The sequence below is a fragment of the Dendropsophus ebraccatus genome, chromosome 2 (genome assembly GCF_027789765.1).
Source record: "Dendropsophus ebraccatus isolate aDenEbr1 chromosome 2, aDenEbr1.pat, whole genome shotgun sequence".
In the NCBI taxonomy this organism is placed as follows: domain Eukaryota; kingdom Metazoa; phylum Chordata; class Amphibia; order Anura; family Hylidae; genus Dendropsophus; species Dendropsophus ebraccatus.
In genome coordinates, this window is record NC_091455.1 from 70,169,658 (window position 1) to 70,184,376 (window position 14,719).

The 14,719-nt window shown below is 41.5% G+C and overlaps 1 protein-coding gene across 3 annotated transcripts in view; it reads right to left on the reverse strand.

Annotated features, from left to right (window-relative positions):
* Positions 1-14,719, reverse strand: part of DLGAP1 (DLG associated protein 1) — a 172,098-nt gene that overhangs the window by 113,153 nt on the left and 44,226 nt on the right. For all 3 annotated transcript variants that reach the window (XM_069957736.1, XM_069957738.1, XM_069957737.1), the window contains exons 3-4: positions 3,310-3,487; positions 1,828-2,068 (exon numbers count right to left, since the gene is read on the reverse strand). In XM_069957736.1, coding sequence (XP_069813837.1) covers positions 1,828-2,068; positions 3,310-3,487 — 419 coding nt within the window. The remainder of the gene's footprint in view (positions 1-1,827; positions 2,069-3,309; positions 3,488-14,719) is intronic.

Sequence of the window (14,719 nt, forward strand, 5' to 3'; positions counted from 1 at the left end):
ACATACTTGCTGCGGTCTAAACGACCGCAGCGAGTATGTAATTATACCGCCCTTAACCCCTTCTGCTCCGCCTGGCTCCCCCGCTGTAAGCATACATTACCTGTCCTTGCTGCACGGGTCCGGCGTCCTGCTCTCCTGTCCTGCCAATCAGTGTGTTTCCCAGCCGCAGCCACTGATTGGCCGGGCGGGAGAGCAGGACGCCGGACCCGTGCAGCAAGGACAAGTAATGTATGCTTACAGCGGGGGAGCCGGGCGGAGCAGAAGGGGTTAAGGGCGGTATAATTACATACTCGCTGCGGTCGTTTAGACTGCAGCAAGTATGTAGTGTATGGGAACTGCCAGGACCTGCCGGGCTCGCAGCGAGAATCTCGCTGCGAGCCCGTTCGTGTGAATATACCCTAAGGCTAGGTTCACACTGTGTTTTCAGCATCCATTTAACGGATCCGTTTTTTTGCAAAAAACTGATGCATTTGTGTGCATCCGTTTTTCCATTGACTTCCGTTATAAAAAAAATTGGATCAAAACAGATGCGTTTTTTTTACGCACAATAAAGTACTGTTGACACTACTTTTTGACCGTTAAAAAAAAAACTGATCCGTTAAACGGATGCTGAAAATGCAGTGTGAACCTAGCCTAATATACGGTAACTATTAGATATAAATCTGAAGCCAATATTGGTGGAGCTTAAAGGCCTTATTACACGACATGATGGACAGGTTTGGCAATCTCCAATCAGGTAGATCGGCACTTTTTCACGGCTATTTCACGGCTTGATAATCTTGCTGGTAGGGCTGCACACACAATGTTAGCGATGTTCGTGCAGACCTTGCTTTAAAGGGGTACTTTGGCATGAGTATATAGAAAATATGAATGATGTTATGCTTACCTCTCCATACTCCCCAGGTGTCCTAAGGCTGTGTCCCTGGGTTTCCCACTGACCACAGCTGCCACCGCCACAGACAAACCCGTCTCTGCTAAGACAGCCCACTTTGGCGCTGTCCCATCTCTGTAATTGATGCAGAGATATGACAGGAGGAGACCAGGGGAGCTTGGATATTTTCTAAATACAGACGCCAGTGTACCCCTTTAATTAGCCGCTGGCCACTAATCACCCATTACACAGAGTAATGCACGGGCGATGGCTGATGACTTTTAAAGTGTCGCTGTCACTTCAGAAAACTTTTGACATGTCATAGAGACATATCAAAAGTTTTCATCGGTCCGGGTCTGAGTGATTGGATGATAAAGCCAGGAGAAGACGCGCTGCAGAATCACGCGATCAGTCTAACTGATCAGTTGGGCTCCATAGAGCTCCATTATAAGTCCAACTGATCACATGACTCGGCAAGGAGAGGATGCGCTGCAGTGTGTCTTCTCCCGACTCTATCTTCCAATTAGTACAAGTCTGAACACTCATACACGGACCGATCAAAACTTTTGACATGTCTCTATGACATGTCAAAAGTTTTGTGAAGTGACAATGACACTTTAAACTTGTTGAAAGACAACGATCAGGTGACAACTGCTTTTTATTGATTATTCCTTATTAAACTAGTTCTGTTTGCTTGGTTGGAAGCATAGATAGAATGTGGAATGGCAAACATTGTAAAATAACATGTTAATGACAACAAAATGTTTGTAATGCTAATGTAATTGCAAAGTATATACAGACATTTTCCACACAAATTGATCTATTTGCATAACAAAGCATTGCTTATAACAGAGCTGTTTATTATGTTTGTGAAATGACTGCCTCTTAGTACTTTCTTACTATGAGTAAAATAAAGCCTTAGAAAGAATAGGATAATAAATGACGCCAGTACTAACCGGTGCTGCTCTGGATTGTCCTCACTGTAGTCGTTGTGCGTGGAGGTGATGATGGTCTAAGTAACACACTGTCATCATCTTGAGAACATCCCTTCTCGATTGCTCGAACATAGCTGTGACTTCTCATTCGAAAACAGCCAGGCATTGGTAGATCCAATGCCTCCACTGCCTGAGATTCTAGTTCACTAAAAACCGACTCACATACTGATTCAAACTGACCATTGACTTCCATTTCACTAACCTGAAAATGAGAAAACACAAGTTCTCATAAGTACATACAAATAACATGCGGCGGATATAGAAAAGTCTACACTTTCCTGTGCCAGTTTTTTCTTGTGTAAAAATAATCACCAAGAAGAATTTTATTTGAAAAACTTTCCCCCCGTTTAAGCTATGTTCACATATTGTACAAACAATAGCCGTTCAATGGCTAACCTTCTGATAGTTTCCCTTTAATATGTGGACCCAATTCTTCCATTCCATTCATTCTATAGAGGAGTTGCGGAAACAGTCAAACATTGTACTTGGCTGTGTTCTGTGGCTCTGGTCATACATGCACACTTTTGCATCATTCTTTAGAACTAATAGATATACCTGTGGGCAGTGTATTGTGTATTGTAAATATATAATATTGTCATTTTGTCATTCTATTAACATATTAGAGAGTTGGATTAAAATAAAAATACAAACAACTCATATATTCTCCCTGCAGTTTGCTATAGCACTGGAAACTACTAGACAAAGGGAGTCTTAGCTCATAGATAGAAGGATAACACTATATTTTATCAGCACATTCATTTCATCTAAGAGTGAATGGTGTTTTTTTTCCCTCTACTACTATTGTGCAGCTGTGTTAATGGCTACAATGTATGGCGATACTAAAGAAGCAGGCATGGGAGAACTCCCCTATGGAATACAATGTTCTTTGAGCTATGACTGTCACAAAGATATCTCCCATCACTTTCACTCTTCTCTAGTTAAAGCTAGGCATTGAAAAGCATTAGAAGGCTTTAAATACTACATTTTATCAGTAGCTGAGGTTTCCAAGCTTTCAGAGCCTCTGTCCTTGGACTAGTTGCACATTAAAATTTACTGTTTCCCATGGACTTTGTATATATAAACCATATAGAAATCTCAGTATTTTGTCTAGGTTCACCCTAAATAAAAATGATGGCCATCTTTCATCATTGAGCAAATAACAGCCGTTATGTCTGAATCAACGGACATTTGCACAATGATGGCCGTTGTTATGAAAGACGAATGTCATTTTTACATAGTGTGAACCTAGACCCTCTTTGAGAAATCTGGGATTTTTTGTAAATTCTCACACAGTGCTTACTACTTCCACCAAGAATGCTTATAATCTCCTCTGAACTTATTGAAGTAGGACATGCACAATGCACCGTACATATGTTCCAGATCGATAGCGAGCTTTATAATCCCACCATTGAATTGTGAAGTGGTTGGGAGAACAGCACTCACCTGACTGATTGTGCTCATGGCTCTCATATAGCTCTCATTTCTAGATCGGAATTTGGGAGATGTAAGAAGGGTCGATGGGTCAAGGGTGTCCATACTCCTGTTAATGGAAACTTCGCTCACTGCCCTCAAGTAACTGTGGCTCCGAATCTGAAGCTTTGGAGAGTGTTCATTTGAGATTCTGTAAAATAAATAAATAATTTAAAAAGAATTATTAATAATAAATAAATAAATATTTGTATATATTTTTGAATTTTATAATTCCACCATCCATGGAAGAAAATAAAAACTGATATACTGTAAGCTCTTGTAAAATAAAGGCTGAGCTGTGATTGGTTGCTGTGGGCAGTTTACTCTCTTTGATAAATCCATGTAGGGATGGTCCGAACCTGCCAAGGTTCAGGTTCGTATGAACCCAAACGCTCGGCAGCAGATTCCCGCTGTCCCGCGGATCCAGCGGGAGTAACGCCTGGAAAACTGGGATACAGCCTATGGCTATGGCTGTATCCCAGTTTTCCAGGCGGTCCTCCCGCTTGATCCGCCCGCTGCACGGAGCGGGCAGACAGCGGGAATAATAACCGAGGGTTCGGGTTCGTACGATCCGGAACCGAACTCTGCTCGGACCATCCCTAAATCCATGCCATAGTGTTTTGGTGTCATTAATGCATAATTTCTGGTAAATAACTATACTAACAATGAATAGCTAAAATACAAACTACAAACTGATACAAACTAATAATAAAATAGTGAATGTATGAAAGTAGGTACTGCAAGAATGTTTTCTGATATATGCCCAATCGTATTTCATCCTATTGACAATCAGCCATTATAGTGACATTTTATTTTATTTTTTTAATCTTGATTTTTTTTTTTTATACAAAATTAAGCAATAGAGATGAGCAAGTAGTGAAATATTCGACTTTCGAGAATTCGAATTGAGTCGGCTATTCGAACAAATATTCGATCCCATTATAGTCTATGGGAAAAAAAATTCTTGGCACTTGGAAATCCAAATTTCGACCACTTGAAGGTCACCAAGTCCCCCATGAAACCTCCCTAAACGATGCCAACACCTTCGGAATGACACTGGGACATTAGGGGGAGCATGCCTGGGTGCACCCAACATCCCAAAATCGCAGTATAATGCCACTGTCCGCAGTTTCAAATGAAAAATATTTGTGAACACTTTACGAACGTTTACGGCAATGTTCACACGTTTCCTTCGTATTTCTTGCGTATCGTTACATACATGATTCAAATGTGCGTCCGTAGAGTGTCACGTTATTCGCACATATCACGCATAAAGCTGTAGCAGAGCAGAGATTGGCACACTGGGTATCACGTGCCTTTTACTGGGCAACTGGCACTCTGGGTATCACGTGCCTTTTACTGGGTAACTGGCACACTGGGTATCACGTGCCTTTTACTGGGTAACTGGCATACTAGGTATCACGTGCCTTTAACTGAGCAAATGGCACACTGGGTATCACGTGCCTTTTACTGGGCAACTGGCACACTGGGTATCACTGCCTTTTACTGGGTAACTGGCACACAAGGATCACGTGCCTTTAACTGGGCAACTGGCACACTGGGTATCACGTGCCTTTTACTGGACAACTGGCACACTGGGTATCATGTGCCTTTTACTGGACAACTGGCACACTGGGTATCATGTGCCTTTTACTGGGCAACTGGCACACTGAGTATCACATGCCTTTTCTTGGGTAACTGGCACACTAGTGGATATCAAGTGCCTTTTACTGGCTAACTGGCCCACTAGGTATCACGCGCCTTTAACTGGGTAACTGGCACAATAGGTATAACGTTAACGTGCCCTTAGTGGGCTAAACCAGGGACACTATAAGTCAATTGTACACACAACTTTTTACTGCATAGTCAGACGAGTGGGAACTACATTGAAAAATATAGTATGAATGTTTGTCTCACAGCGGTGTGATTAGGACCTACAAGATCACACCCCTAAACATGACTCAGCATCCCAATCACACCTCATGAGCCTAGCATTACATGCCAATAAAGTTCTCCATTTTTCTGGAATCACCACATCTTACTCTGCTAGTCTTTACGTTCAGAAATCATCGATGCAAAGGGAATATGATGACGGGATTAAAGATTTATTGGTGCCCAATGGCTGTATGTGGCACCCAAGGTATATAAGTGTTTATTGTATTTGATATCAACTCTCTCAAATAATTCTTCCCAAGAAGATAGATGCAGCCCTCGGGAGTCCTGGAAAACATGGGTATAGCCATAGGCTTCTCCAGCCTCCGGGAGTCAGATGCTGAGGGTTCAGGGTCTAACGAATCTGGACATTCAGCAAGTTCGCTCCCCACTACTGATGACCTATTACCCAAATACTTACAGACTGGACCTCACTGCAGAGAGGATGCCTTATTGTGTATAGTTATTGGTGCATCAGACTCTGGAACCTTGGAGTTATCTTGAGTGACCAGGCAATATTGGTGACCAGGCAATATTAGAAATGGTAGATGCTTTGGATTATAATACACCACCATGATCATTTCTTTCATGTACTGGTTAACTTTATGTTCTTTGGACACCATGATATAATGTACTGGTTAAGAAACCTTTAAATGTCTTTCTGAAGGTTATGTCATACATCTTTATCTGACTACAACACTGATTGTGCAATTTTATGAATTGAACACTACTTGAAATGTTCATTCAAAAATTCAGAAAATTCACAGCACTATTTTTTTAAATTATTCAGCAATAATGCAGTAGGCATATATTAATATGACCCCATTCCATTAGGGATCTATAGTGTAGAGTATTAGCAAATGGCCAAGCACAAAATGCCACACTTAGCTGGGTTCACACTACATATATTTCAGTCAGTATTGTGGTCCTCATATTGCAACCAAAATCAGGAGTGGATTGAATACACAGCAAGGATCTGTTCACACAATGGTGAAATTGAGTGGATGGCCGCCATATAACAGTAAATAACTGCCATTATTTCAATACAACAGCCGTTGTTTTAAAATAGCAGCAAATATTTGCCATTAAATGGCGGCCATCCACTCAATTTCAACATTGTGTGAACAGATCCTTTCTGTGTATTCAATCCACTCCTGGTTTTGGTTGCAATATGAGGACCACAATACTGACTGAAATATACGTAGTGTGAACCCAGCATTAAACTGCGACGTAATAAATGAGCCATTGTTGCCACAACAACGAATAAATTAAATGCATTTTTTTGTTAGTAGTTAGTGACAATAGATGATAAAAAATAAGCATCACAATGCATATTACTTCAGGGCACAGCATACAATGGAAACACTACAACATTAGTTATAACAACTGGGCATAATAAAAGTAAAGTGTCATAGTGTAAAGCCAAATGCTCCACATATGCTATCATACACAACATACTGTATGCTATCATAAACACAAACATTCTGCTCCATTAAAACACTCACTACAAGCTGCTGGAGCATTTCCTGTGTCTCTGTCTGTGAATCCCCTCTTCTTTTCTCTATAGACTTTAATGGGCAGCTGTAAACTGACTGTCTAGCGAACATATCTGTCTTGAAGAGGATTATAGGGATACTCCAGCAAAAATAGTTTTCTTTCAAATCAACGGGTTTTAGAAAGTTATATATATTTGTCATTTATTTCTGTTTAAAATTTTCAAGTCTTCCCATACTTATCAGCTGCTGTATGTCCCGCAAGAAGTGGTGTTTTCTTTTCAGTCCGACACAGTGCTCTCTGCTGCCACCTCTGTCTGAGACAGGAATTGTGCAGAGCAGGAAAGGCTTTTTGGGGGGCATTTGCTACTACTCTGGACAGTTCCTGTTTTGAAGAGCATTATCAGCAGAGAGCGCTGTGTCATGACTGAAATGAAAACACAACTTCCTGCAGGACATACAGCAGTTGATAACTATGGGAAGACTTGAAATTTTTAAATAGAAATAAATTACAAATCTATATAACTTCCTAAAACCAGTTGATTTTAAAGAAATAAATTGTTGCCAAAGTACCCCTTTAAACAGTTTTTGCAGAGTGAGCAATGAGTTTAGGATATTTAACATTCTACGTTGGCTTTTTGATAGTAAAATACCTACTAAGCAAGGATGATGATTAGAAATAAGTCATACTACACATATGGTGGCATAACTGGGATTCAGACCATAGGATGGTTACATTTAAAGCATTGAAATGCTTGTGTCAAAATTCACAGCAGCAATAATGCCCCCATGCTATGCTCTTTATAGTAATATTGTCCGCTGTGCTGTGCCCTGCATAGTAATAATAATCTCATCTGCTATGCCCTCCATAATAATAATGCCCCCATGCTATGTTCTTTATAGTAATATTGTCCGCTGTACTGTGCCCTGCATAGTAATAATAATCTCATCTGCTATGCCCTCCATAGTAATAATGCCCCCATGCTATGCTCTTTATAGTAATATTGTCCGCTGTACTGTGCCCTGCATAGTAATAATAATCTCATCTGCTATGCCCTCCATAGTAATAATGCCTCCATGCTGTGCCCTTCATAGTAATATTACCCACTGTACTGTGCCCTGCATAGTAATAATAATCTAATTTGCTGTTCCCTCAATAATAATAATGCCACCATCCTGTCACCCTCATAGCAATATTGCCCTCTGTAATGTGCCCTGCATAGTAATAATTCCCTCATCTTCTGTGCCCTCCATAGTAATAATGCCCCCATGCTGTGCCCCTCATAATAATAATGCTCTCCCCACTGTGCCCCTCATAGTAATAAGCTTCATATCATTGTGTCTGCTATAGAGACCATGTTCTGGCATCCCTTATGGGATTAAATGGAGGAGCAGGAAGCTCCTACATTCTGTTCACAGGTAGCCTGCTCATCCGGTGTTACGGTGAGTGGGCGGAACATCAAAGTGAGCGGTGCATCCCTAGAAGGTGCATGGCTAAGCTTCTAGGGATGCTTAAAGTGACAGTGTCATAGTTCCCACCAGAATACCACGGCACCCCAGAGGTTTCTCATGGCACCCTGATTGGGGACCAGTGTCTGACAGTATATATAAAGTGAAATAGTACTAACAACATACAAATAGAGAGATTTTGCTAAGTGTCACATAGCCATAGTTTAAGCTTTGTTCGTTTAAGTTAATCCTTCACAATAATTAGGCACCTGCCTCAGCCATCATGTGGTTTCTCCTATTCTAGAGGTTTATATATTACAGTATAACTATCATTACATTACAGTATTAACTATGTCATTACATCTAGTTCTTATTATAAAAAAGGATATAGAAAGAAGATAAATAACAAAGCGACAGAAGCCCTTTTCTCTCTGCTGTCACTCTATAGAGCATGTCCCTTTTAGCTCAGATTGCATATATGACTTGTTGCAGTGCACTGTAATGTCCCTGTTTGTAATGTGTCAGATGTTACTTTGTGGGTAATACAGTAAGAAATGTATGCAATGTACTGGAGAAAAACATATTACAACATATGGCCTGAAGGAACTGATACCCTTTACAAAACACAATAGTAAAGTTGGACTTTTCCTTTGGTAAACGGAATGGTTTCATCTGCTTTCTTCTTGGAGAAAACAAGTCTATAAATGCTCTTTCAATGCAAACTGTGCCTTAAGGCAGAAGTTCTGTTATTGTGGAAACGTATATGTGCTCTCCGAGTCTTGGGGGCAACTAGTGTATAAACAGAGAATAAAAATACAAATTTCATTGATGGATGGTTTTAATAAGGTGCCTATGGTGGCCTGGAAAGACATAGATTTCTACTGCCAGTGCTAATAGGAAATGCTTAGACTGCAGGAGGGGCACATACTGAACTACAACACTAAGAAGATGGGGAGAATTGTCCAGTGTATTGTTATACATCATTCATCATGAAATATAGCTGTCACGCAGCACCCCTCTGAGTCCATTTGTAGGACATTGCTTGTTTCACCCAGTAATTATAGAAACCTTCTTGGTTAAGTGCTAGGTCCACATGTAGTATAGAACATGATGCTCTGTTACTGAATATACCATTTACCATCCACCATGTCACTGCAAGTAATTATACATAGATACAAGCAAAGTGGCCGGGAAGCTGTGATTCATAAAAACTTGGCTAATGCAGGAGATGCTGTTTATTGTTGTGTATTATTCTGTGTATAATGCACCTGGCCATCTGCACAGTGAAAAATAAAGGATGTTACATCTGGTTTTGTTTCCACTCTTCTGTGCATGAAAGGGAAAAGATTATTGCGAACAATGAATGTCATCATATTTGCATGCATTAGAACAGCAACTATTTTTTTTATTCCATACATCCTGTCTCTTCTGTAATAAACAGGAGGGACTCTATTTGATCAGTGCATCTTCATATATAGAATGTATAATATATGAATTTGTATTCTGTCTGGTTTTAGTGCTATGCTAGAAAGTTAGACTGAAATTGTTTAATGATGGGGAAAATATGTAAGTTAAAAATAGGTGTGTGCCCATTGGGACTTACAGGCAATGGATTCTGATTTAATAAATAGCCTGCTGTACCCCCCACAAGCTAGGTAGGATAAGAAATTCATAACAACCTCAGGGTTACTATTACTACAACTACTACTACTACTACTGTACTACTACTATTACTAATACTAATAATAATGTGCCAACAAATAATAATTCTGTAATACACTAACAATCAGACATTACAGAATTACACACTAATTATTCCAACAAGAGGAGCGAGGGTCCTGCTCACCAATGTAACCTTTTCCATCTATAATACAGAAAAAGAAGAAAGATTTGTTCAGCTCTCCTAGAACACCATTCACACTAGGCAGGAGCACGTTGCTATGGCTGAAGTTGCAAACACATAAAAACATAGAAAAATGCAACAGCTCACCGCAATGGCAAGATACAGATACAGACCCACTACAGACATGACAATAGTCAAAAGCAGCCCCCCCAACTGCCAAAAAAAACTTCCATAAAAATAATGAGGCTCTTGGTTACCACTTGAAAATGGTGTAAACTGCCCCACCACGTTATCGTGTCCTTTTCCATCTATGCATTCAAAAGAGGAAAAATCATTGACAGCAGAAGAATACACAAGGTTTGTCATTGAGGCTATGTTCACACTGCGTAAATCTACGGCCGTAGTTCTCGCCGCAGAACTACAGCCTTAGATTTGCGGGGTGGAACATAGCATTATTTGCTAAGGGATCCCGGCCGGAGCGTACACACATCGTATACGCTCCGACCGGTTCCCATACGGCGCCGCAAACAACTGACAGGTCCATTATTTGCGGACGGAATTAAATGAATTCCGGCCGCAGAAAGACCTGTCAGTTCACACAGTGAAGCGAGAGGCTCCAGCCGCTTGCTTCACTCTGTGCTATGGGAAGCTCTGATGCGGGCGCGCGCTGATGCGCCCGCATCAGAGCTCCACGGAGGAAAGATCATCCGGCCGGTACTTAAGTACCGGCCAGGATGATCCGGGCTGAGACCGGCCGTTCCATGACCCGGCCGAAGTCATGGAACGGCCGGTCTCATACGTAGTGTGAACATAGCCTAAAACTGCAAAGTTGGTGCCCAGGAGCAACAAGTGACATGACAATTGATAGATGTTTTTTTCACAGAACTGGGGGGGAGGGGGGAGGGGATGGCCGCAGATGTCCTGCAGCTCTCCTAGCCACAACGCCATGGACCCAGCTCAGTGACTGGCCCCCAAGCAAATCAGTGACTGAGGCCCAGACATTGCCCCAGTCACTGACTAGCTGGAAGAGCCGGGTTTCAGTTGAAAATTATGTCCGGCGGCGGTTAGCGGGACCTGAGAGCGGCGGAATAAAGGCACGGGAACAGGGGAAATTAGGTTGTTTATTATTTTCCTGCACCCACCTGCCTTCCTCCCTTTTTTAAGATTTGGCAGACAAAATTAAAAAGAATTGGTACTCACAAGGTAGCTCTGTCTCAAAGTCCAAAATAGACCAAAAGATTAGATCAGGAAAAAGATTTATTGTAAAAGCACAAGGTTTACGCATTTCAGGAGGTTAACACATTCTCCCTTCATCAGAACAGTGCAGTATGTACAATCCGGTGAATATGCAGTTTGAGGCTATGTTCACACTACGTATATTTGAGGCTGTATAGCAACCAAAACCAGGAGTGAATTAAAAACACAGAAAGGATCTGTTCACGCAATGTTGAAATTGAGTGGATGGCCGTCATTTAATAGCAAATATTTGCTGTTATTTTAAAACAACGGCTGTTGTATTGAAATAATGGAAGTTATTTACTGTTATATGGCGGCCATCCACTCAATTTCACCATTGTGTGAACAGATCCTTTCTGTGTTTTCAATCCACTCCTGGTTTTGGTTGCTATGAGGACCTGACATGAGGACCAAATACAGCCTCAAATATACATAGTGTGAACCCAGCCTAAAAAGGAAAAAGTTTTTTGGCGGGATTTTTCCTTTTTAAACTGCATATTCACCAGATTAAAGGGGCTTAAAGGTGAGTGCAATTACCTCACTTACATACTCCTGGTTCCATCACGGTGCAACACGAGGCGCTGGCGCCCTTGTTTTTTCTTTTCCTTATCTAGTTTTTTTTAATTTGGTATGGCTTCACCTTTAAATAAGCAGAATAATTGCAAAAGAAACAGTATAGAGTTGTGTGTGCACCAGTAAAAACAGACCCTCTCTGGCGATACCAGTAAAAGATAGGACTTTGAATGTGAGATGAACCTTTGTTTTCCCTTAAAGCCACTCCAAATACAATAAAGATAGATTGCTGCACATCCACATGCTATACACTGATCCACTGCTTCTCAGCACAATCAAAGCGTCAAACAAACTAACATCGAGAACTGTGAAGTGGTGTGTGGGCTTGTACACTTCAAATGTAAATGATCAAACTGTATACTAACTCCTGATGTTAATTTTGATTGTGCTGAGAAGCAGTGGATCAGCGTACAGCATGTGGATGTCAGCCCATGTTTTCCCCCCTCTTCATAGAATTACAAGAAACATAGACTATGAGATAAATGCATAGTCACAATGGACACATTTAGGTCACAAAACAAGAGTTAGGTGAAATACTAGACCTTAGAGATCCTTAGCTGTCTGGGCTCCAGCTTGCCATTCTAGCAGAGCTTATACACACTGCGTTCACACTACGTATATTTCAGTCAGTATATTTCAGTCAGTATATTTATATTTCAGTCAGTATTGCAACCAAAACCAGGAGTGGATTAAAAACACAGAAAGGATCTGTTCACACAATGTTGAAATTGAGTGGATGGCCGTCATTTAATGGCAAATATTTGCTGTTATTTTAGAACAATGGCTGTTATATTGAAATAATGGCTGGTTTTGGTTACAATACTGACTGAAATATACTGACTGAAATATACTGTACGTAGTGTGAACGCAGCCTGTAGGGGTTGTCCAGCGAAAATCTTTTTCTTTCAAATCAACTGGTTTCAAAAAGTTATATAGATTTGTAATGTATTTCTATTTAAATATCTTGTTTTCCTATACTTGTCAGCCACTGTATGTCCTGTAGGAAGTGGTGTTTTCTTTTTAGTCTGACACAGTGCTCTCTGCTGGCATCTCTGTTCGTTCCACTTAAAAGCCATGGAACCATGGCTGAAGGATCGCCCTTCTCTTGTGTTTTAAAGGTTGATTCCAGTCTGTAACTGAAATTCATAATAAAATGGTACATGGTATCGGATTTACAATAGCAATATAAAATAACAGACAGAGTAATACACGCTTCAATATAAGGTTAATAGATAAACAATGGACAGGAGGAAAATGTTTCTGTCAGGAATCTGCAGTAGCCTGTGTGAACTGGACCTGGTGTTTTTCCTTTGTGTGCCACACCCGATTGCTTCTCAGCTTCTGGCTATGCAGGAGTTAAGCTGAGAAGCTCCTGGTCTTGATTTTACACCTGTGTTGTTGCTGTGATTGACAGGTTTCTCTGCCTGTCTGTACCTGGAAGATCAGAGCGCCGGTCCAATGAGGATCCGGACCGGGCTCTTGGTCAGCATAAAAGCTAAGCACAGACTGAGTCCCAGCACTGGCTAATTAGGTGTATTCCTGGTCCCAGCTCTCCCTTGTATATTCCTGCGCTCCCCGTCCTATCCCTTCTACTGCTCGACTCGTTTTTCTGACCTCCTGCCTGACTTGTGACTACTCTTTTGGATTACTGATTTTGTACTACGTTGCCCGTGTGGTTTGACCCGGCCTGGTTTACTATTCCTTATTGTGTTCGTCTGTCCGTATTGTTTTGTGTATCACGTATATAGCGCAGGGAACGTCTCCGTGGTTGTCCGTGACCGCCTAGGGTCGGCTGAGGCAATTAGGCAGGGACAGTGGGTGGTTCAGATAGGGCCCACTGTCTGGTTGTGTCTGTGTTAGTCTGACAGTTTCCTCCAGTTCTTATGCTGAGAAAAAGAGGAATAAAGGGAAAAGACAGAATGTTACATCTATTTCTAAATCCCACCCTCCTCATAATAAAACACTTTGCACCCACATGCTCCTTCCTTTTAAAGTAGAACCACTTGTTTTTAATGATAGAACACAATTATAATGCTGGCAGTTGGCATCCGTCTGCGTAATATGTCTCAGGCACTCTCTGCTGCCGATTTAGGTTTCGGCTCCACCACCCTGCTGTCTGCCTCAAGCTTCCTCTGTAGGTAAATGCCCTATTTCACGGACCGATGGTGAGGAGCGATCAGTGCTTACTTGTTCCTGGTTCCCTGCTTGCTGCTGGCATTACAGCAAGCGGGGGGCTGTGGAGGGCTGCGGGGAGGTGCAGGAGGGGCTCCCCAGATAATCTTTAGATCGCTTATTTGAGATCCTATTGCACAGAGCGGCGGCTAGCAGACCGTTGTTAATGTTAAAACATTTTTCAACATGTTGAAAGACAAGGATCGTTGCCTTTTAACAGTAGCTATTACACCAAGCGATTATCACCTGTAACGGCTGATAATCGGCCAAATACGGCCAATAACTGCTTAGTGTAACAGGGCCTTATCTCTCCTGCTGCTTCCACTCCACCCACTCACCAGTGTCTGAGCAACAAAAGTAGTAGAGATGAGCGAATTAACAGTAATAACTAAGCAAAGTGCTTTGTTATCTCTGCAATCCGTTCATCAGCTTCCTCTAAGGTGCTGGTAAAAGCTGGATCCAGTCCTGGGAAGCTGGGAGAAATTTCCCAGGACTTGATTCAGCTTTTCCCAGCACCTGGGGAAGAGGGGCAGTAGGAATTTATTTCTATTAAAAGTACTTCAAAAGTTAGATAGATGTGTCTATACAATGTATTACCATATCTGTACAGTTCTGCCACACTGGTAGCTGATTAACATCCAGGAAGTGAGGAAAACTGGCCTCTGGGCCGATCCACATTGTCTCC